Here is a 24,603-nt window from a genome sequence, read left to right as displayed (position 1 = left end):
CTTTGTTACAGCCCAAATATTACCTGAACCTCAGTGAAAAATTGTTTAATGTTGGCACTGTTCATACAACCCTAGAAAATGACTTCTTTTGAGGGCAATGTGAAATGGGCCACACATTGCGGTTTGCTGGGGAAGCTGCTTGGTAGGGTCATCCATACTTCCTGGTCTCTGGCCGTGTCTTCCAGTTCCACTTGGGACCTCTCGGGAGACTGAGCTCCTCACCCTGTCTCTTATGCCGAGTTAGTCCACAAACATCTTCACTAAACGCTGAAGGTCACAGCTTGATGAGGCCATAAGAACCATCGTCTTCTAATACGCGATGAGATTCTATGGCCCCTAAACCGTTAAACCATTACCCTGTAGTACCCACTACAGGACACTGTTAAAAGGCTTTTCAAAGTCCACAAAGGACATGTGGACCGGTTGAACAAACTCTAAAGCATCCTCCATTATCCTTGCGAAGTTGTAAAGCCGGTCCAGGAAGTAAACAATATTGCACATACTATAGTTTAGGTTTTACTAACGCTCATACTCACAAATGCAAATGGAATCGACTTTCCCAGGGAGACAGGAGGATAATTCGCCATCAATGTATTGCATCACTTGGTTGCAAGTTAAGTTGTCATCCATTATACCTCAAACCTGTTTTGTAAAAAGAACATCCTTGCGAGAATGGCTATAAAAAATCTAGGTTGACAAATTGTTTTACCGACTGTAAAACTACGCATGAACAATACAAACTAGTGAATGTATTAAGAGTCATTCATTTATTCAGGTGACATCATATTTGATGCCCGGTTGAGGAAAGGGCTGCATACAACGCTCCATGCAACAAACCGTGCTGACATTTAACGACTAGATTCAGGTTTGATGGTGACTCAGTGATCACACTGTCGCTCGTGATTGTGCAGCTTGTGTTCATCACTTGGTCTCAGTTTGCCAAAAGAGCGGGGAAAACGCCAACATGTTACTGACATGATATTCAGCCAACAATGTATTCGTACATGTTACCAATTAGATGTCAAGTGACAATTATGTGGCTTTTTGAAATTTTGTCTAATTTTCTGTTTTTGTTGTGCTTTTCTGGACATGGCCTGACGTCTATCTACCATGCAATAGAATATACTGTAAGTATAACAATTTGTCTTATTGTTTGCATCACATACTGATATTAGTCTTGCTATTTGTGGACCGCAGTGCAATAATGGCTTACTTGGTTTCGCAGGAAGTTTAGTGAACTTGTGGTCAGTCCGCACACATTTTTAGCCTGCTTGTTCTTGTAAGCCGTTCACCTGCTGTCAAGTTTAAAATATAGTGTAACTACAGTCAATTAACCTCTTTATAGTAATGTTTATCATCTCTTATCACATGTTTCAAAGAGATGCTTGTTTAGAAAGACATGTTTTTGTTTACATAACCATGATCATAACATCAAAGGTGTTTCATAAACAAGTTTAAATATATACAGTACAGGCCAAAAGTTTGGACACCTTCTCATTAAATGAGTTTTCTTTATTTTCATGACTATTTACATTGTAGATTGTCACTGAAGGTGTCAAAACTATGAATGAACACACGTGGAGTTATGTACTTAACAAAAACAGGGGAAGTAACTGAAAACATGTTTTATATTCTAGTTTCTTCAAAATAGCTACCCTTTGCTCTGATTACTGCTTTGCACACTGTTGGCATTCTCTCAATTTTCAAGCACACCTGCGAAGTTAAAACCATTTCAGGTGACTACCTCTTGAAGCTCATTGAGAGAATGCCAAGAGTGTGCAAAAAAAGTAATCAGAACAAAGGGTGGCTATTTTGAAGAAACTACAATATGCACCTGGGGATAGGTTGATTGGCAACACTAATTGGCCCTAGTGTGTGAGTGTGAATGTTGTCTGTCTATCTGTGTTGGCCCTGCGATGTGGCGACTTGTCTAGGGTGTACCCCGCCTTCCGCCCGAATGCAGCTGGACAATCATGCATTACATACTATACATTACCTTTTGCACTATATTAATTTATATTATGTGTTGTCAACTTTGTACTTTTTTATGTTATTGCCTGAAATAAATAATTAAATGAAATGAAAAAATTAAATGATAGGCTCCAGCACCCCCCGCGACCCCAAAAGGGACAAGTGGTAGAAAATGGATGGATGGGGATATAATATAAAACATGTTTTCAGTTATTTCACCTTTTTTTAAGTACATAACTCCTCGTGTTCATTCAGAGTTTTGATGCCTTCAGTGACAATCTACAATGTAAATAGTCATGAAAATAAAGAAATCGCATTGAATGAAAAGGTGTGTCCAAACTTTTGGCCTGTACTGTGTATATATATTTCTTTAATTCTTGCTCATGCAAAATAGAACAAGGGTAATCCAGATTAAAAATTAATATTTAAACATGAATCATTGAAATTGATCCTCAGCATCCTCCTTATCCTCTGATAATTTGGATGTTGATAATGTAATTGTTTGGCAACACTAATAAGCATGTGTGTATATATGTGCATTACTAGTTAAAAAACATGAGTATTTCACTGTCTCACATGAAATCACAGAAATTCTGTATACGTGTGTAGATATTTTTAATTTAAACATTCACATTCAACTGAGTCCATGTCCTAAAATTCTGCGATTTCTAAGGAGTGAATGCAACTATGGCGGCACTCCACATTTTAATAACACACATGCCTGTGAATAACCCCATAGACACGTTAGTTATGTATGGTATCGGCCTTCTTTTTGCATCTGTGTGCCTTTCATGCAAGATGAGACATGTCACCAGCGTGAGTCACTCATTTTATGATTTTACACTTGCACACTTTGTTTGCATTGTTTAATCTTATGGTCAGCATAATTATAAAGATAATCAAATATATATTTTTAGAAGGCATCATTTAGTTTTAAGGGACTTTTTAAATTGCAGATCATAAACTGTTTTAAACCTAATTAAGGCATTCTGTTATTGAGATTGATGGCTTTTTATTGAAGTTTAAAATATGCATGCTCTCTTTTCAGTGCTCCTTCCTTCCAAAGTTCTCCATTCACATAGAGACCAAATACGAGGACAACAAAGGCTCCAATGATAATGTGAGTGCAGTCTTTTTGCTTTTGGCTTCCAGTCTAAATCCTTTCATTTTTTTAAAAGCCGCCCAAAAAACCAACACAGTTTAAAGAATATCATATTGCAGATATATTTATTGAAAGCACGACATGAGCAAAAACATCCAGACGTTTTGGCAAGGCGTAGTCCATTTGCAGGAGATTTGAGAGTCTGCCAAAAACTTCTCAAGCTCACTCCTCATTTCACAAATGTTTTTAATCAACAGTACAAGCTAACCCTGTTTGGACAGGGTAGTGGGGGCTCTTAGGGAGATCTTAGGGTGTGTTCGTTCACTTTTGTCTAAATGCGGCAAATTTGGCACAGGTGTAGCTCAGGGCATACTTAAATGATTTGGCTAGGGCGCCCGCGCCGGTGACCTTTGGGGTGGCCCCCACCTGAACACGCTTTTGCCTCTACATTTGAACCAGATGAGCTACAAATCCAAACTTGGTGTCTATTTCATGTTTTTTGACAAATAGAAATATGATGGAAAAATCATCTTTTACGGAGTCTGTATTCTTTTATTCATTATTTTTGTTACCATCTAAAAATGGATTATGTCCTCAGAAATGTGAATGTACAGTCATTTAGATCAGGGATCTTCAACATTTTTTGCACCAGGCACTGGTTTATTGTAGGCATTGTTTTCACGAACCAGTCTTCCACGTGTGACTGATAAATACAGCAAAAATAAGTATGAAAAATACGACTCCATTAGTAGGGGCCTTGTTCTTGTACAATGAGATGGTCCCGGCAGGTTGAACATATGATATACCATCAACCTGCTCGGGACTGCAGATGGAAAAAATAGCCTTTGGCTACAATATGGCACATTTATATTGTATACGTTCATTAATGTGCAATGACATGGATATAATAAATGGCGACTTCCTCTCAAAGTTCATTAATGTGTTAAGTGGAACAGGCGAAAATTAGGTCGGAGAAAATGCAGTCGTTTGTAAATTATTTTTTTCTCTGCGGCCCGGTGGTACCGGTCCTCGCACCGGTGGTTGGGTACCAGTGATCTAGATAAATGGTTCTCAAAGTTACACCAAGTGTGACCTTCAAAAATGTTTGCTTTTAAAGGCCTACTGAAATGAATTTTTTAAATTTAAACTGGAATAGCAGATCCATTCTATGTGTCATACTTGATCATTTCGCGATATTGCCATATTTTTGCTGAAAGGATTTAGTAGAGAAAATCGACGATAAAGTTCGCAACTTTTGCTCGCTGATAAAAAAAAACCTTGCCCCTACCGGAAGTAGCATGACGTCACAAGCGGTAGTGCTGCTCACAATTCCCCGTTGTTTACAATGGAGCGAGAGATATTAGGAGCGAGAAAGTGACGATTACCCCATTAATTTGAGCGAGGATGAAAGATTCGTGGATGAGGAATGTTAGAGTGACTGACTAGAATGCAGTTCAAGAGATATCTTTTTTCGCTCTGACCGTAACTTAGGTACAAGCTGGCTCATTGGAATCCACACTCCCTCCTTTTTCTATTGTGGATCACAGATTTGTATTTTAAACCACCTCGGATACTATATCCTCTTGAAAATGAGAGTCGAGAAGGCGAAATGGATATTAACAGTGACTTTTATCTCCACGACAATACATCGACGAAACTCTTTAGCATGAGCTAACGTGATAGCATCTGTCTCAAATGCAGATAGAAACAAAATAAATAAATCCCTGACTGGAAGGATAGACAGAAGATCAACAATACTACTATCAGGAGACACCGAACCAAACACTGGACATGTAAATACACGGTTAATGCTGTGCCGCCTGTCGAAGCCTAGCAATGCTGTTGCTAATGACGCTAACCTAGCAACGGGACCTCGTCAGAGCTATGATAAAAACATTAGCGCTCCACCTACGCCAGCCAGCCCTCATCTGCTCAACACCCGTGCTCACCTGCGTTCCAGCGATCGACGATGCGGTCGGCGGCCCGGAGACGTAGGAAGTCAAGGTGAGGTCGCCGGCGCTAGCGTCTGCTATACAACCAAGTCCTCCTTGTTGTGTTGCTACAGCCAGCCGCATACACCGATCCCACCTACAACGTTCTTCTTTGCAGCCTCCATTGTTCATTAAACAAATTGCAAAAGATTCACCAACACAGATGTCCAGAATACTGTGGAATTTTGTCGAAGAAAACAGTGTCCAATAGGGTCCAAACACTTCCGTGGACCTCTCAATGTCACGCGCATACGTCATCCTCCAAAGGCGTTTTGAACCGGAAGTTCCCCGGGAAATTTAAAATTGCACTTTATAAGTTAACCCGGGCGTATTGGCATGTGTTGCAATGTTAAGATTTCATCATTGATATATAAACTATCAGACTGCGTGGTCGGTAGTAGTGGCTTTCAGTAGGCCTTTAAAGTACCAACATGTTTACTACCTTGCACTTATTGTCACGGTTTAGCTTTGAATATATGGCTTTTGCCATATAAAGTAAGTTAAACATTAACACTTCAGAAATAGGAAAGACATTTTGACATTGAAACATTTGTATTTGTTCAGTTATTTCATATGTAACCATGTCTCTTTTTATAATCTAATAAGAACAACACTGATCCTCCTAAGATCCTGTGTACTACTAGTGATACTTTTTTCAACCACTGTACTCAATTAGAACATGGAAGGTTTTTCAATCCTAATGGGATGTTTTGTTTTCGGCCCCAAATAGTGGACTTCTTTTCAGTTGATTGCCACAAAATTAAACTGCATTAATACTTGTGTTGGTGTGATTTTCAGGATATAATACTATTATTCAAAAATACACTAACGCCTTACATACCGGAGTTGAAGAAAAATTGCTACTTTTTGGAACTTTTGCCCATCCACAATTCCTGTGAGACTCCTTTTCATCTATTCCGCCTATTAAAACCTTTAAAAAAAAAAAAAAAAAAAAGTTTTATATACATGCTGTTTATGTATGTAATCGGCACATTCATGATAACATGTTATAATTACAGTATTTTGGTCATTTTAAGCATTGCCATAACATTTTTCCTGGGCTTATTGTTTTCACAAAGCGCATAGCAACGAACGCTCCTTCCGTCATCGAGTACGCGTTCTGTTTGCTACCACAAACCATGGGACTTGACCACAACTACTTTGGAATAAATAAGAATCCAAAACATTTTGAATTTTGAACCTGAATATATGAAGGATTTTAGAAGCTAAGCAGGCAAGAAGAAAAAGGTGAAACGTGCAGATGGGTGGCCGAGAGTAAGGGGATACACATTCTGTTGGGGATACATCTACATCAGCAGGACTTGGTGGTGTAGCAGCTGCACACGTCACCATTGACACAAAAGGCTTTATTCATGTAGTGCAGGGGTGTCCAAAGTGTGGCCCGGGGGCCATTTGCGGCCCGCAGCTAATTGTTTACCGGCCCGCCACACATTCTGCAAAATTGATATTGCAAAAATGTAAAAAAACATTTAATAAAAGTGGAATGAGGTGAAATCGAACAAGAAAAAGTTGCAATGTTGACACAAAGCTGCCTTGCAGGCAGTTTTTTTTCTTTTGTCTTTATTTTTCTTTTTTTTTGCCATTGCTAAAAAAAAAAAAAGGCTATAAATCTGTTATTACTTAAAAAATATCACTTTAAAATGTTTTATGTGGAAAAAATATTGCATATATTGTGTGGTTGCCATAAAAAAACATCAGTTTTATTTGACAAAAGAGCATAATACAAACAAAATAATAGTCCAAACGTAAAATTAACAGATATATCTGAAGTTGATCTCGTAATTTAAGTGTTAAAGTAAAAAAAACCTAATAAAAATGTATCACTTTGAGTGGGGGACCATTTGGATCCCAAATATATTTAGTAGGATTTTATTTAACATTTCACTGATTACTCAAAAATATTAAAGAATTAAAATCAATGGTGTCCTACTTTATTGATCTTTTAGGGCTCTAATTACTAAATACTGCATATTTCAGTTTTGCTATAAAAAATAAAGTTGTCTTTGACAGAAAAGGCATAAAACCTTTTTTTTTTTTTTTTTTACTTTATATCAACCTGAAGTTGATATAGAGATTTACTGTAAGCGTTAAATAAAAAAAAAATAATAATTTGACTTATTTTTTACATTTTAATGACTGAGACCCTTTATGGTCCCCGGGAGCCCTAAATGTTAAAAATAAAAATAATCCATATATTTTGTTAAGGTTTGAAAATGAAACATTTCAACATGCTTAAATTTTTCCGTGTACGGCCCTCAGTGGAAAAAGTTTGGACACCCCTGATGTAGTGAGACAACACCGCTCCAAGAGACTGCACCAAAATAATTGTTTGCGCCAACAAACCCTGCAGTGGTAGAATCCTTTTTTCCACCTCCCCAAAATCAACTGGAAAATATGTTCCAGACCAACTGGTCCAGATGGACCACTGTCCATGGAGTAAGTCCCCATGATATTGATTTTGATACCTGTATATGGAGCACAAAGTGCTTGATATTGCAGCGATATACACAGTTGAGCTAACTGTGTACAAAGAAAAACATGAAAGGTAATACAGATTGACCTACTGTATTTTTCGGAGTATAAGTCGCTCCGGAGTATAAGTCGCACCGGCCGAAAATGCATAATAAAGAAGGAAAAAATCATAAGTCGCACTGGAGTATAAGTCGCATTTTTGGGGGAAATTTATATGATAAAACCCAACACCAAGGATAGACATTTGAAAGGCAATTTAAAATAAAGAATAGTGAACAGGCTGAATACGTGTACGTTATATGACTCATAAATAACCAACTGAGAACGTGCCTCGTATGTTAACGTAACATATTATGGTAAGAGTCATTCAAATAACTATAACATATAGAACATGCTATACGTTTACCAAACAATCTGTCACTCCTAATCGCTAAATCCGATTAAATCTTATACGTCTACTCTCTTACGTGAATAAGCTAAATATTTGATATTTTACGGTAATGTGTTAATAATTTCACACAAGTCGCACCCCCGGCCAAACTATGAAAAAAAAACTGCGACTTATAGTCCGAAAAATACGGTACATGAAAGGTAATACAGATTGGCCTATCACATTTGCATTGTGAGTGAGGAGCAAGACACTGTCACTATACCAGAAAAGTAGTTTTGGGGTTAGCTCCTCCAAACCAATGTCGCTATAGCGTGGTTAATATGCAGGTCAGGGCATGTAAATGGGGTGTTGTTGGCGGTTTTTGGATGTTTGTTGTTTTTCAAAGAGGTTTATAGGAGAACTACAGTAAAATCCCCATTCCCTGCATTGTTAGCCCACTCAAAAGACATGTGTTCTTGTGTTAGATAAATATTGTGAATAATGGGCAAAATTCCCAAAAAGTACAGTTTCTCTTTACGCAAAATGTGAGTATACATGCGGTACTAGCCCAGAGAGAGGAAAATGTAACTAAAGAGGGAAGGAAGGGTGCAAGTGAAGGGGGAAACGTATGTGGTCCGGAAGTGAGTGGGTGTAAATGAGGCCCTGTGCACTATTTGAATAGAGGGTGCTGTGCATGAAGAATTTCACATGTTCTGGTCAAAATCAAACGAGTGTATATACAAACATATACACACTTTAAAAGACCTATGATTATTGTAAAATACATTTTCAGTAACATTCTTCTTTGTGATCTAGAAAATATGTATTTTATATAATTTGGTGTAAATTTTGTTCTACCACCCCTTTTCTACAACCCGCTTTCTGTGTATATCTGCAAACGGTTGGTGTGTGCATACGTTCTTGTTAAGATTGCAAATGAAAATCTCCATGCCCCACCTTCTTAAAGTATTTGGTTAATCCAGGGGTCGGCAACCCAACATGTTTGAAGAGTCATTTTGGACCAAAAATACAAAAAACAAATCTGTCTGGAGCCGCAAAAAAGTTAAAAGCCTTATGTAAGTGTTATAATGAAGGCAACACATGTTGTAAGTGTCTCAGAGGGTTAGATAACTAAATTACTGGCTTATAACTGCCAAAAGTATAGATGTGTGTCCAAGTTAAAGGACTTGGATTTATTACAATATTTGAAAGCTGGGTAATGTTTGCTGTGGTCTGGAACAACATGGCACACAATCAGAAATGCAGCCCAATATTACATACAGATGGTGTGTCATGAGACATGCAAATATAAATTAAATACACAGGAAGGAAATTAAATGAGCTCAAATATACCTACACATGAAGTATAATGATGCAATATGAGGTATAATGATAGCCTAAATAGCATGTTAGCATTACACGCAAGTCAATAACATCAACAAAGCTCACCTTTGTGCATTCATGCACAGCATAAAACGTTTGGTGGACGAAAAGACAAAGGAGTGGCATAAAACATCTTACTGTGGCGGCGTCAGAGAAAGTTGTACATGTAAACAAACTAGTTCAAGGACCGCCAAAATTAGTAGGACAAAACGGTACTGTCTTTAGTGAAGCATAAACACAAACATATTAAACAGTGGGCTTTCTAACAATTAGGAAGGTTTGTATTATGTTTGTCCTCCTACAGAAACATTATTAAAACAACAAATGTTTTTCCCCCAACTTTTTCCATTTTTGAAAAAGCTCCAGGAAGCCACTAGGGCGGCGCTAAAGAGCCGCGGTCAATGTTGACAAAACAGACAATAACATAATCACGCCACTGTTATTTTTGTCAGCCTATTCCACACACTTTTATGTTAAAAAAACCTGCATTAAGAGGCATCCCAACATGCGTGCAGCCTTGTGGTTTGGCACTTTTAACACCAGTATCCAGAACATTTATAAGTCAGAAAAGGGTTTAAGTCATCATAGGTCCCCTTTAAAAAATGTGTCCTATGATGTTGTGCAGTAGATAAAAATGTAGTCTCGAACAAATTTAAATATTGACTTAGCGGTTATACTTTTAGACATAAGAAAATTGTATAAATCCAGCATTTCAATAGTTGTCTGTGGAAAATGACAATTGTGTGAATTAGGCTGACAAAAATATTGTCTGATATTTGTACTGTAGCCTCAGACAGATAAATTAATGCTATGAAATAAACATACCTAATCCTGAAAGCAATTTGAACGTAGTGCAAAACAATTTCAGTGCAGCCAAATGTTTTGTATGTAGTAGACCAACATACTGTACATGTTCTTCTCAAACCTTCCTCTACACACCCTCATGTCTTTCCGTTGTGCTGTTTTGATCCACCCCTGCTTTTTTTGCCCTTCATCCTTGTGCACACATGCATGCTAACAACATGGTTATTATACCATCCACATTGTCACTTGCACAAGACAAAAACAACCACTTAAGAAATAAAGTATTTGCATTCAACATGGTGACAATGCTGAGACACAGAAAGAGGCACCGCCTTTATCAGTAATACCAATGGAAACTGTTTCTTGGAAAACAACCGTCTTAACCCACAATGAGCAGGCAGAGAAAAGAGCCCTGAGTGAATTCACAATATTAATTATGGACTCCTGTCTGAAACATTCATTTACAGCTCAGGAATTCCAAGATGTAGTCTCACCCATGAGACCTTTTTTAAAAGAGAACTGCACTTTAATATTTTGCCGTTCACAATCCCTGTTCTCTTTTTTTGTGCATTCTAATTTACGGCTCAAAGTTGATGGCTAACAATGCAGGTAATAGAATTCAATCTCTTGCACCTTTTTTAAAGCGCTCTAAAAAAAATCCCCAAACCTTTTCTATACATACTATAAGTATATGTAATGTAGTAACAGGCACATTTATAATATGTAATATTTGCGTGATTGGTCGTTTTAATCATTTACGTGGCACATTGATTTCACAGAGTGCATCATATCACCATTTACTTAAACAATAACAACCACTACCAATCATGGCAGACTTCATAAGAGCCATGATGACTACTTTGGGACAAATTAAGATCCCAAACCTTATTTTTTGAGCCTAAATATAAATAAGATGAGCTACGAGTTTTAGATGCTGAGTGATGAGCAGCTCTAGTGAAACACTGTGGCAGTACTGCCAAGTGCTAAACAAGAAATATGAACTACTAACATGATAAAACAATCACCTAATTTACAATAGTCAGCTCTCAAAACTTGTGTTTAGATAAATTCAGTATAATCATCACAGATGTATAAAATAAGGCAATGCAAACTAGCGTATGTTGGTGTTTTTGGAGTTAAATTGAATTTCAAAGATGACCAACTTCTCGGTTTATGACTACAACCTTCTACTGTAAAAGTGAGTGGCATGATTTATAATCTAGAATTAATTTTGATCTGTGATCAAGGCCCCGCTAAAAGTAGTTCCTCTGTGTTAGCGCTTAACTATAACAATGACAATCTAATACTTGGTTAATATGCAGATCAAAACATGTAAATGGAGTATTGTTTGCCCTTTTTGGATGTTTTTTTAAGAGGGCTTTATGGGCGGAATACATTATTTTCATTAGCTAAATTGTTAGCCTTGTATAATGTTACAAAATACAATGCATGAAAAATGGAAAAACGTGTTCTTGTCTTACATAAAGATTGTGAACGATAGGCAAATTTCCCAATAAAGTGCTGTTCCCCTTTAACGGGGAGATCTGTATGTATTTCGCTGTAAGGACTGAAAGCTGGCCAGTTCACTGCTCATTTTGGAGTAATTCCTGTTCATCACACACTTTTGGATTATATGCTACAGAGCTTGCCTTTGGCAAGGAATATAGTAATGCACGCCGTACGTGTAATATCACTAAATGTGTGTGCATGCAAAACTGTAGCAATTTAAAATGTAATCCCGCTCCCAAGAGGATACTAGAGGATTACTTTTCTTCTTGGAAAGATTCAAATATGAGGATATACAAAATAGTGGTGATGCAACTTCAGAGCTTTTGTCTGGACTCTTGTAGCTTGGCATTAGGGGCAGTGGAGGATGTGCCCCAACATATACAGTAGAGCAGGGGTCACCAACGCGGTGCCCGCGGGCACCAGGTAGCCCGTAAGGACCAGATGAGTAGCCCGCTGGCCTGTTCTAAAAATAGCTCAAATAGCAGCACTTACCAGTGAGCTGCCTCTATTTTTAAAATTGTATTTATTTACTAGCAAGCTGGTCTCGCTTTGCCCGACATTTTTAATTCTAAGAGAGACAAAACTCAAATAGAATTTGAAAATCCAAGAAAATATTTTAAAGACTTGGTCTTCACTTGTTTAAATAAATTCATTTTTTTTTACTTTGCTTTTCATAACTTTCAGAAAGACAATTTTAGAGAAAAAATACAACCTTAAAATGATTTTAGGATTTTTAAACACATACCTTTTTACCTTTTAAATTCCTTCCTCTTCTTTCCTGACAATTTAAATCAATGTTCTAGTAAATTTGTTTTTTTTATTGTAAAGAATAATAAATACATTTTTATTTAATTCTTCATTTTAGCTTCTGTTTTTTCGACGAAGAATATTTGTGAAATATTTCTTCAAACTTATTATGATCAAAATTAAAAAAAAATATTCTGTCAAATCTAGAAATTCTGTAGAATCAAATTTAAATCATATTTCAAAGTCTTTTGAATTTCTTTTAAAATTTTTGTTTTGGAAAATCTAGAAGAAATAATGATTTGTCTTTGTTAGAAAAATAGCGTGGTCCAATTTGTTATATATTCTAACAAAGTGCAGATTGGATTTGAACCTATTTAAAACATGTCATCAAAATTCTAAAATTAATCTTAATCAGGAAAAATGACTAATGATGTTCCATAAATTCTTTTTTAAATTTTTTCAAAAAGATTCGAATGAGCTAGTTTTTCTCCTTTTTTTTGGTTGAATTTTGAATTTTAAAGAGTCAAAATTGAAGATAAACTATGTTTCAAAATTTAATTGTAATTTTTTCGTGTTTTCTCCTCTTTTAAACCGTTCAATTAAGTGTAAATATCATTAATTATTAATAATAACATAGAGTTAAAGGTAAATTGAGCAAATTGGCTATTTCTGGCAATTTATTTAAGTGTGTATCAAACTGGTAGCCCTTCGCATTAATCAGTACCCAAGAAGTAGCTCTTGGTTTCAAAAAGGTTGGTGACCCCTGCAGTAGAGGAAACAGCATGTCGTACCTTCATATGCAATGTAGACGTACCTCTTAAAGGTATAAGTCAACTTATAGTTTGCAGCCAGAACATTGTACACCCTGGACAAGTCGAGACCTCATCGCAGGGCCAACACAGACCGATGAAAATAGGGAATAAAAAAGCGAGTGGAAAAACGTATTTTCTTTTTTTGTATTCCTCGTTCAATGTTTAACGATATGGTAGATTGCACATGCGCAGTGTCTATGTATCCTCGTCTTTGAGTGACCCGGAACAACAGAAGTTGTTGTGTGCCTGCCCGGTAGAGAACCATTAAAATGTGTCACTTTCCATGTCTCTGGACATAAAAAAAAATAGAAGGGAACTCTCGACCGCGAGAAAATTGTTTTGACAAGACTGACACCGTTCTGTCTTTTTCATCTGTTGTTCCGGGTCACTTACAGACGAGGATCCGGAAACGAGACACTGTTTAGACATATGGGTGGATTGCACGTGCACAAATTGAACGGGTAATACACTTTTCCCACTAGTTATTTAAATTCCAATTTTCGATTTTTAAACTCATTGATCAATATGCATAATGGATCTATCGGTTTCTGCTTTTTTATTATCGAACCAAAAAAAGGAGGAAAGTTGATTTTTGTTAAATTACCTTCTATTCCAAATGGACAACAGATGACATACACGGACCCTATTCAATAGTCTTGAGTTACTCTTTGAGTCCACTTTTTTTATTTTGACCGACATTTTGTGGCAATGAGGGTGCCAAAGCACGATGTGTTCGAAGCAGAGGTGGTCAAACGGCAGGTTTTACATTTCGTTTGTCTAGGGCGAGGGTCAGCAACCCGCGGCTCTTTAGCGCCGCCCTAGTGGCGCCTTGGACCTCTTTCAGAGATGTGTGAAAATGGAAAAAGATGAAGAATTTTTTTTTTTTTTGTTTTAATATATTTTCTGTAGGAGAACAAACATGACACAAACCTTCCTAATTGATAGAAATCCCATTGTTTATGTTAGACATGCTTCACTGATGAGTATTTGGCAAGCACCGTTTTGTCCTCCTAATTTCAGAGATCCTTGAACTCATAGTTTTACATGTACAACTTTCTCCGATGCTGCCACAGAAAGACGTGTTTTATGCCAGTCCTTTGTCTCATTTTGTCCACCAAAAGTTTTATGCTGTGCGTGAATGCACAAAAGTGAGCTTTGCTGGAGTGCATATCAAACATATTTGGTCAATCCATGACAGCAAGCTAACCAATGCTATTTAGGCTAGCTGTATGTACATATTGCATCATTATGCCTCGTTAGTAGGTATATTTGAGCTCATTTAATTTCCTTTCCTTATAAGAATGGATGTCCTGTTTAATTTATATTTGCACGTCTCATGACACATTATCTGTATGTAATATTGGCTGCATTTGTCATAGTTTGTGTGCCATGTTGTTCCAGACCACAGCAAACATTACCCAGCTTGCAAAGATTGTAATAAATCCATTAGAAGAAGACAGCCTGCAGTTTCCTTAAACTTGGACACGCACATCTATACCTTTGGCCATTCTAAGTCATTTCCAGGAGTTTTCTCATCCTGTGAGAAGCCTCCATTTTACTAATGTTTTCCAATGTTGCAAAAATGTGAAGAATGAAAATTAAAATACAACATTTCTGTCAACAAAGATTTGCGTCAGCCTTTGATAGTAGGCCAATATAGCTAATATAGACACATCATGTGTTGCCTTCATTATAACACTTATGTAAGGCTTTTAATGTTTTTTGTATTTTTGATCCAATATGGCTCTTTCAACATTTTGAGTTGCAGACCCCTAGATTCTAGGGGGAGGAGCTGCAGCCCTTCTTTACTGTGTACCACTGTTACTCTTGTTTGGCATACTTCTAGTAGATATCTTTGGGCATATTTGCTTGGCCCCGCTATAAACCGTTTGCTTGCCTAATGCTAACAAAATTGCTATTATGACATTTCAGTGGGTTTATTTAGAATAGTTTATTTCATGAATAATTGCAGCTCATTTTACTACTTGGCCAACCCATCTTGCAGGCTGCGGGCTGGATTAACCTTGGCCGTACGTTTGACACCTCTGCAGTTGAGTGTCCCAGTTTAGAGGAACTAGGACCGCTGTAAACGCATTGGCAGATCCTTACATTGACATTTTTACCTTGCTAGCAAACAGAACACTGCGGTCCAAAAGTGTAATTTCTTTGCTGAGGCGTTCAAGTCCTTTCCTTTTTGGCAGTTACACATTTTTTTGTAATGCTGTAGCTTGTTTACTTCAGATGCAGTCAGTTGTCATTTGTTCAACTTATTTAGTTAAGTGTTCCTCAAGGTTCCATCTTCGGTCCTCTCTTTTTCACCATTTGGGCTTTTCAACTGGTGGCCCACGAGTTCAGTTCCAAAAACTAGTGAGACTCACATTTTTGCAAAAGTTCCATAAATCTGACAAAATAGACTAAAATCATGTCTATTGTAGCGGACGCTGGTTTTCCAGTTTATACAAAATAAGACTAATGGTGATCAGAGAAGTTCGGGCCCCGGACATTAACTTTCTGGAAATGTAGACTCCAAAACGATTAAATACAATACTACTTCATAGCGATGGTGAGAAATGTGATTTATTATTAGTTATTTTGAAAGCATTACTTTTGTTTATTTTCCTGGAATAACGCTGCGGAAAACTACTGTTATTAGACAGCCTATGAATGTACCAGAGACCATTCGGCTAAAGTGACCTGCACATCTCAGCACTTTTCTATGCGGCTTTAATATGCTCCGAAAAATCTTGTTGGCGTGTATAACTGATATTATGACAACAACAATAAAAATGATTGATTAATAAACACTGGTAAAGCGCAGTGCTTCTGAATTAAGCAGTTTGGCCTTAGTGCCCTCCATTGGTTTTTATAAGGCATTACAATGCAGAGCCTGGCTCCTTCCAAGAACCTTTTTGATTTGTATTTTTTTTATAATCAATATTTTTATTATTGGCATAGTTAACTTGTTCGTGTTTCCCCCCCCAGATATTTCACTCCGAGCTGCAGGACCAGGAGAGGGAGGTGTGTTTTGTCGACATTGCCTACGACGACCTCCCTGAACGCCATTACAAAGAGTCAGAGGTAAGCTGGGGTTTGTGGGTCACAACGTAGTTATCTGAGCATAAAACTGTAAACTGTTTCTTTATTGCTGCAAAAGTCTGGACCTGTACTCACAGGAAAATGTAATTCCATTGTTACGCCCCCTATTTGTGGAACTGGCTGCTTTAGGGGCCGCAGAGAATGTTACGATTTTTTTAAATCAAACTCAAGACCTGATCGTAGCTTTTATTTACCACATGCCAATTTAATTATTTCTATTTAGTTTAACTACATATTTATGTAATATTGATTCATTTTACTAATTATATTGTATCATATTAATTTATGTTATGCTCATAATATATTTGAGTTGTATTGAGGTTATTTCCAGCGTTTCCTCGACACTGATGTGCCACGGCTGCTGTGGCTCTGGCTCATGGGTTCCTCGGCGAGAGGACTCCCTGGTCCCTTGCTGGGTGCCCTGGATCAGGTTCCGCGCAGTCGTGGCCCCTCATCATGCAGCTCCTGGTGCACTTGGCTCCTTAAGATAGTGTTTTCTCACTTAATTGTTCCGTGCTCAGGTGTCCAGTTTTTACATGCATTTTATTGTCTGGTAGAGGAAAAAGGGGTTTAGGGTGGGTTGTCTGACTTTTAACCTGGGATTATTTAATGAGGGCAGAAGACGCTTGTTTTTAAATGTAAAGCACTGTGCTACATTTTATGTTTGAAAAAGGCTTTATAGGATTGGGAATTGATAAGATTTTTCCGGTTCCTATTCCATTTTCAATTCTGCTTAATGATTTGGTTCCTTAACGGTTCTCTAATCGATTCTTATTTGGGGGGGGGGAAAAAAGATGGAATAAATGTGGATTAGCCTCAATTTTTGTTTAGTTTAGAGCAGGTGTGTCATCTGCTCCCAAGTGGGCTGGTAAAATCACGGCATGATAACTTAAAAGTAAAGGCAACTTCAGATTGTTTTATTTGTTTAAAAATAGAACAAGCACATTCGGAGAATGTACAAATCATAATGTGTTTTTTTTTAACTTGCATGTTGCGGTTAATAGTATTCTATTTTTTTTATTTTTGTCTTTCTGAATAAATTATGTGATAACGTTCATCACTTAGCTTGTTAGTGTTAATTTTCAATCTATCAAGATGAAAAAAATATCAAAATCAAATTACAGTATGTTTATATAGTTTGATAATTTTCCTCGACTGGTGCACTAACATGTGATTATTATTATTTTGTTTTTACATATGTAGCATAATCTACAAATATACAAATAATTGCTCTTGTGACATCTAGTGGACACTTTTGGAACAGCAGTTTCTTTCATTAAAATATTTCGACTCATTTTTATACTTGGCAAACTCATCCCGCAGGCCGGATAAAACCTGTCAGGCCCGCGGGCCGTATGTTTGACACCCCTGGTTTAGAGGTACCATGACCTTAGAAAGCCTACAGTGAGATCACATATGTAGCATAGAAGAAGAAAAGGTACTTTTTTGGTAATGTAATAAATATTATGAAGAATTTAGCAAAATAAATCATGTGGAAATTACACAATGTAACATGTGATATTAACTTATTAAATGCAAAGTGAGATACCGTATGTCAAGCTTTCAATTTTGATGATTGTGGCTTATAGTGTATGAAAACTTTGAATTGAAAATCTCAGAAAATGTAGGGATTTAAAAAGTGTAAGCCAAGATCATCAAATGATAGACTCATTCTGCATGTAATGAGTTAATTTCACAGATTAGTTTCACATTTAAAGTTAATTGCTGACATGAATGGACTTGTACACTGTATTCAAATGTTTTGAGTTTCACCTGTATAACATCCATCCATCCATCCATTTTCTAAACATGACTGAGAAAATCTGGTGGGAGGAAAACATGCCATTTTTTTCGGACCACAATAAAAAGCCTTCACCTACCGAAAATCAGGAGTGTCTACTGTAGCAAAAAGACCACAAACTTAGTCGCTGCTCGGTGACATTCGTCTAGCGACAGACGTGAACTGCCCACCTCGGAGCCCGTCAGACTCTTTCTCTCGTCTTGCTCATCTAAATGAGAAGGCATTCATTTTAATTAAACAAATAATAGCGCTAACATGATAGGCGGTGAGTTGATACCTGTCGTATTCAGCGTTACTGCTGCCTGGGATGAGATCGGTGCGGTTCAAAAATACGACTTTCGTTTAAAATTAGTGTTCAAATATTTTAGGAAATTGCTCGCGTGTCCTCGATGAATTAGCAGCTTTAGAATTATTACAAGTAGCGCTGTTGCAATCTTTTCTTGTAAAAAGTTAGATCTCAAAATTGCAAGACCCGGTCAAAACAAACTAACTTCACTACGTAGTGTTGTCCAGATACCAATATTTTGGTACTTTTCTCAATAAAGTGGACCACAATAAATTGCATTATTGGCTTTATTTTAACAAAATATCTTAGGGTACATTAAACATATGTTTCTTATTGCAAGTTTGTCCTTAAATAAAATAGTGAACATACAAGACAACTTGTCTTTTGTTAGTAAGTAAGCAAAGAAAGGCTCCTAATTTAGCTGTTGACATATGCAGTAACATTGTCATTTTCCATTCTATTATTTTGTCAAAATTAAGGACCAGTGGTAGAAAATGAATTATTAATCTACTTGTTCATTTACTGTTAATATCTGCTTACTTTCTCTTTTAACATGTTCTATCTACACTTCTGTTAAAATGTAATAATCACTTATTCTTCTGTTGTTTGATACTGTACATTAGTTTTGGATGATACCACAGATTTGGGTATCAATCCGATACCACGTAGTTACAATTAAAGTTAAAGTACCAATGATTGTCACACACACACACTAGGTGTGGTGAAATTTGACCCATCCCCTTGTTCACCCCCTGGGAGGTGAGGGAGCAGTGGGCAGCAGCGGTGCCGCGCCCGGGAATCATTTCTGGTGATTTAAGCCCCAATTCCAACCCTTGATGCTGAGTGCCAAGGATCATACATTGGTCATACTTTAAGTCCTCGTGTCCAGGAACATATTTCCTGAGTTTATAAACATAATATAAACTGGTACTTTTCAGAGGCGGTATAGTACTGAATATGATTAATTAGTATTGCGGTACGATACTAATACCGGTATACCGTACAACCTTACTACGCAGTAATCATGTTTCATAATGGCGTCATCCCCACCTGGAAGAATTGATAAGAGAATCGCTTGACAAAATGGCAAGTAATTGATAGAGTGGGAACCGGCTCTTGTTCAGTAGTGCTATACAAATAAAGTTTGATCGATTGATATCAAAACATGTTTGTTGAGCATAATCGAAGCTTATTCAATCATTCAGTATAAATTTACAATGTAAATATATAATAGTTGCTAATTATTGAACTGAGTAGTCCAATTTCCTTCAGTTTAGTGGTCCTCAAACTTTTTGAGCCCCCTGGTGGTCCTGCAGACATCTGAAAGAGAGAGGGTGTGACGGTGGTGACATCATAATGTAGTATGAATAAAGGGAGGGCAATATTTGCAGTGTACACGTATCACACCAATCACTATAGTAAACACTCAGAAAACAAAAACAATTAAATTGATGTCACTAGAAACAATTATTTTGGGACTGCTGGTTAGGGACCATTGCTTTAGATATCTTGAACAATTTTTTCATTATTTTTTTGCAGCACTTTATGTATTTCCTATGATTTGCAGTACAGTGTTGTCTTAAATGTTTGCCTGTGTGGTCTTTAATGCGCCATTGCAGGACCTGCGATACTTCAAGTCAGAAAAGACGTCGAGAGGCCTGCTTCAGGAGGGCTGGAGGGACACGCAGAATCCCATCATGTGCTCGTACAAACTGGTCACGGTCAAGTTTGAGGTGTGGGGTCTGCAGACACGTGTGGAGCAGTATGTGCATAAGGTCAGAGGTCACTCACACAGAGAATGCTGTAGATTTGGGTTTCAATCAATCCACAGTGGAAATTGGTTTACGGCATATGTTGATATGACTTTGAAGTCTAAATGCAATTTAACTAGAGTTAAAGGCGGTAGAAATGACCTCTTTCGCATTATGTATAAAGTAAAAAAAGTATCAGTGCCAGCAACTTGAGGGTTCCGGGTTCGATCCCCGCTTCTGCCAACCTAGTCAATGCCGTTGTGTCCTTGGGCAAGACACTTTACCCACCTGCTCCCAGTGCCACCCACACTGGTTTAAAAATGTAACTTAGATATTGGGTTTCACTATGTAAAGCGCTTTGAGTCACTAGAGAAAAGCGCTATATAAATATAATTCACAATTCACACTACCACTGATAGACACACACAATGGGTGTGGTGAAATTACTCTGCGTTTGACCCATCCCCTTGTTCCACCCCCTGGGAGGTGAGGTGAGGTGAGGGGAGCAGCGAGCAGCAGCGGTGGCCGTGCTCGGGAAACATTTTGGTAATTTACCCCCCCAATTCCAACCCTTGATGCAGGGAGGTAATTGATGCCATTTTTGTAGTCTTTGGTATGACTCGGCCGGGGTTTGAACTCCCGACCTACCGATCTCAGGGCGGACACTCTAACCACAAGGCCACTATACATTTCCCTTAGAATACTGTAAGTTAAAAAGGACAATGTTTTTATTCACAGTTGTCTTTTTCAAAAGTTATGAGTTTTCCTCTTTTTAATGTTTTAAATTGAAAAATAAACTTCTCTTTGGATGCCTGTGAATATTCTCGTCCAGTGAGGTCATTGAACAAACGCAAACTGATCTGTTCAGACGGTTTTATAATACGTCTCGCCTCTCATCCTCGCCATCCTCTCAGACGACAGCTGTCCTATCCGAGTCTGATAAAATGAACTGATGAGAGGCAAAATTCCTTGTAAGACAATATGAACAATCCAGTTGCAATTAGCGATGGTTACATAACGGCACCGGTGCTGATTTACACCGTATTGTCTAAACTGAAAAACGACACTATTGGTGCCTTTTTTGCAGTGCTAAGTTAATGCAGACTCAGCTGCCTGTAACAAGTGCTCGGCGGTGATATTGTACGAATAACGCCATGTTAGTAATGCAGCGTTCCGACAGAAGCACGCAGTAAGTACCGTAATTGTATATTAATGATATCTGTAAAATCTTTAAAAAAACTCAACTGTATTCTCTCTGCTGATGATACAAATCTGTACTGTTCTGGGCAAGACCTTGGCCAACTCCTAGAGACTGTAGAGAGTGAACTCCACATACTAAAGCAATGATTTGATGCCAATAAACTATCAATCAACCTAAATAAAACAAAATATATAATTTTTGGTAATAGGAAAAATAACAGTGTCATAAGAATCGATGATATGGAGATAGAAAGGGTGTATTCAACAAAATTTTTGGGAATCTATATAGATGATAAATTGGAAACTACATAAATATACTCAAGACAAAGATGGCACAAATTATTGCTATGTTACATCAAATTAAAAACTCTGTAAATCAAAAGGCTCTTAACATGTTATATAATTGTTTCGTACTCCCATATCTTAATTATTGTTGAAATCTGGGGTAACAATTACAAATCAAACAACTCTATGTTCTTACTTCAAAAGAAAGCGATTACAATTGTAAATTATGCGGATTATCACGACCATACCAATGCTCTGTTTATTAAATTAAAAACATTAAAACTGCACAAACTTGTTGACCTCAACACTGCTTTTGTGACGTACAAAGCTCATAACCACATGCTGCCTGGGTGTCTACAGGAGAGGTTCAAACCTAGGGAGAGTCCCTATGACCTCAGAGTTTCAGCTGTCTTTCAGAAAGCAAACATAAGAACGAGCTTAAAAAGTAGATGTGTTTCTGTCAGGGGGGTTCAACTGTGGAACCGCTTGGATGATTCCTTAAAATGTTCCAGTTCCATTCACACATTTAAAAACAACTTTCTAAGACCAATGTCTTGAAAAAATATATCACTCTTGAATTAACACAGTAGTTAATACTATGATCGATGTTAATTACAAACTAAATGTGGGATATAAATAATAATGGAAGTATAATTGTTTGTATATAGTATATAATTGGTGCAAAGGTTTAACACGTGTACAAGGATATTTCACATGCCTTTACTGTGTATATAATCGAACGGTGTTTATGTTGTGTACAATGTGTATTTATAATATGTTGTGAAAAGGAAATTTCATAATTTTTGGAAGCTCATCTTGTATTTGACATTGTTTATAGGGTTAGGCGCAATAAGTGTTCAACTTCAGCCTAAACCCTTTCGGTCTGCAACATTTTCAATTCATGAATGTATTACTGTTTATGTAAAACTGTTTGTTTATTTTGTTGACCATTGACCGAAGAAATAATAAACTAACTAAACTAACAAGCTAAGTAAGTAAATGTTATTTATAAAGCGCTTTTTACAGCTAAAATCACAAAGTGCTGTACAAAACATAGGTGATGTAAAACAGAGGCAATATCATAAGGATACAAAGTGGATTAAAAATGATAGTTAAAAGGTGCATTAACTAAAAGCTTTACTAAAAATACAAGTTTTGAAATGTTTCTTAAAAGTTTAAACACAGTCAAGATTACTGAGGTACTGGTGCAAATTGTTCCAGAGTCTGGGAGCTATAGCCTGGAATGCCAGGTCTCCACAGGTTTTAAATAAAGTTTTTGGGATCTTTAGAAGACACTGGCCTGAAGACCGGAGGCTGCGCCCTGAGGAGTAGGGGCATAGTAAATCAGTGATGTACTGAGGGGCCCCTCCATGCATATCCAGGACTGAAATCTTAAACTCAATGTGGAATTTAACTGGAAGGCAATGAAGACTGGATAGAACAGGGGTGATATGGGCTGTTCTGGGTGCACCGGTCAAAAGTCTGCAATAAAATTAGGGCTGTCAGATGATTGTTTTGTTAATCACATGTTGGTATTTTGATTAATCTTGACTAATCCCAAGTCATTACTTGCTTGCATTAAAGTTTGCTTAGGAAAATACCCCAATATCTTCACACTAATGTAACTTTGTCAGAATATGATACAGGAACATTTTATTTGAATGTGATTTATTTGCACAAAACTTGGTAACAGTTTTATCTGAAGTTATTTCAGGCTGTATTTTGGAGTCAAATTTACAAGCAAGCACGCCAAAGTCTCCTCACTCGTTTTCGTACTGACTTATGGATTGGTCAGATCACTGAGCGTATAGCGGTTAAGGTAAAAGTGTGTACAGTCAAATTAAATCCCTCAATCGAAGTGTGTTCATAATTAATGTGATATTTTTTGTGACTAATCACATGAGTTAACTTGTTCATTTTGACAGCCCAAAATAAAACAACAAAAACAATTTACATAGCTCAGTGTGTTAGATTATTGCTGTCAGGTTGCAGTTATCAAGTAATTCCATGAGTTTTAGGTGTGCTGGCATAAGTCAACCACTCATTTTTCTTTTCAGTTGAGTTGTAACAGCTGCTAAATACTGCCATCTGCTGGGTCATTTGAGGAAGAACGTTACATTGGCAGTCAGATTGCATTGTTATGGATCTGCTTAAACTGATAAGCCGATAGTGTTAGTTTAAATATTCTACAAACTGTGTTTCATAAACAGTCGCTATATTGTGCTCAGCTGAAAATGCAAAATTGTGCGGTCAAACCGCAGTTCTTGCTGCCTCATGCTTGTACTGTAAATACCAGGTGAGACGGATCATGATTCACAACACCTTTGTTGTTGTTGTTTCAATCACTAGAATACATTGTTTGCTTTTGAACCAAGTTGTATTACATTCTATCATAAGCAAAACATGTTTTGTTACAGGTGATTCGGGATATCTTGCTGCTTGGACACAGGCAGGCTTTCGCTTGGGTGGATGAATGGATTGGTGAGTCACTAGTCCTAGATTTTTTACTTGCAATTATTCACAATGATACCATGCACTCTATATTGACTAACGTATTGACAAACACCATTTTAATCTATTGGCCTCTAATTCTTACCCAGATATTTTGGGCAATTTTTGTTTCGTGGGAACAATTTGGGGAAATAACTGTTTCTGTCAAACCTCTTGAAGTCTTCCCAGAAATGTTGGAACCTAAATAACTGCCAATTTTACATTTTCACCCACTACCTGTTAATGTAGCAATGACGTCACGGCCAGATACTTAAGTCAATATAGCAGCAAGTTATTCACATTAGATAAATACATGAAGTATTGCAGAACTGATTGTTTGGCGTGTGCATGTACATTCACCTAACTCTTCAACTACCAATCCTTTATCCTCTGACTGCCTTAGGGCCTTGATCCTCTTTGACTTTTAAAAAATTGGTATGCTGTGTGGAAGCTGCATGGATTCAAAGGATGCCACAACCTTCTTGTTGTTCCAATGATCTATACTTCACTAC

General features: G+C 37.2%; 1 protein-coding gene across 1 annotated transcript in view; it reads left to right on the top strand.

The window, feature by feature from the left end:
* Nucleotides 1–24,603, top strand: part of LOC133639494 (cytoplasmic phosphatidylinositol transfer protein 1-like) — a 116,987-nt gene that overhangs the window by 87,797 nt on the left and 4,587 nt on the right. Inside the window, exons 4-8 of the mRNA XM_062032823.1 lie at nt 1,120–1,127; nt 3,020–3,091; nt 16,165–16,260; nt 19,985–20,140; nt 24,019–24,082. Coding sequence (XP_061888807.1) covers nt 1,120–1,127; nt 3,020–3,091; nt 16,165–16,260; nt 19,985–20,140; nt 24,019–24,082 — 396 coding nt within the window. The remainder of the gene's footprint in view (nt 1–1,119; nt 1,128–3,019; nt 3,092–16,164; nt 16,261–19,984; nt 20,141–24,018; nt 24,083–24,603) is intronic.

The sequence above is a fragment of the Entelurus aequoreus genome, linkage group LG22 (assembly GCF_033978785.1).
Source record: "Entelurus aequoreus isolate RoL-2023_Sb linkage group LG22, RoL_Eaeq_v1.1, whole genome shotgun sequence".
Classification (NCBI taxonomy): Eukaryota; Metazoa; Chordata; class Actinopteri; order Syngnathiformes; family Syngnathidae; genus Entelurus; species Entelurus aequoreus.
The sequence above is the reverse complement of the archived record's forward strand: the minus strand, read 5'-3'. Positions and strand labels throughout refer to the sequence as shown.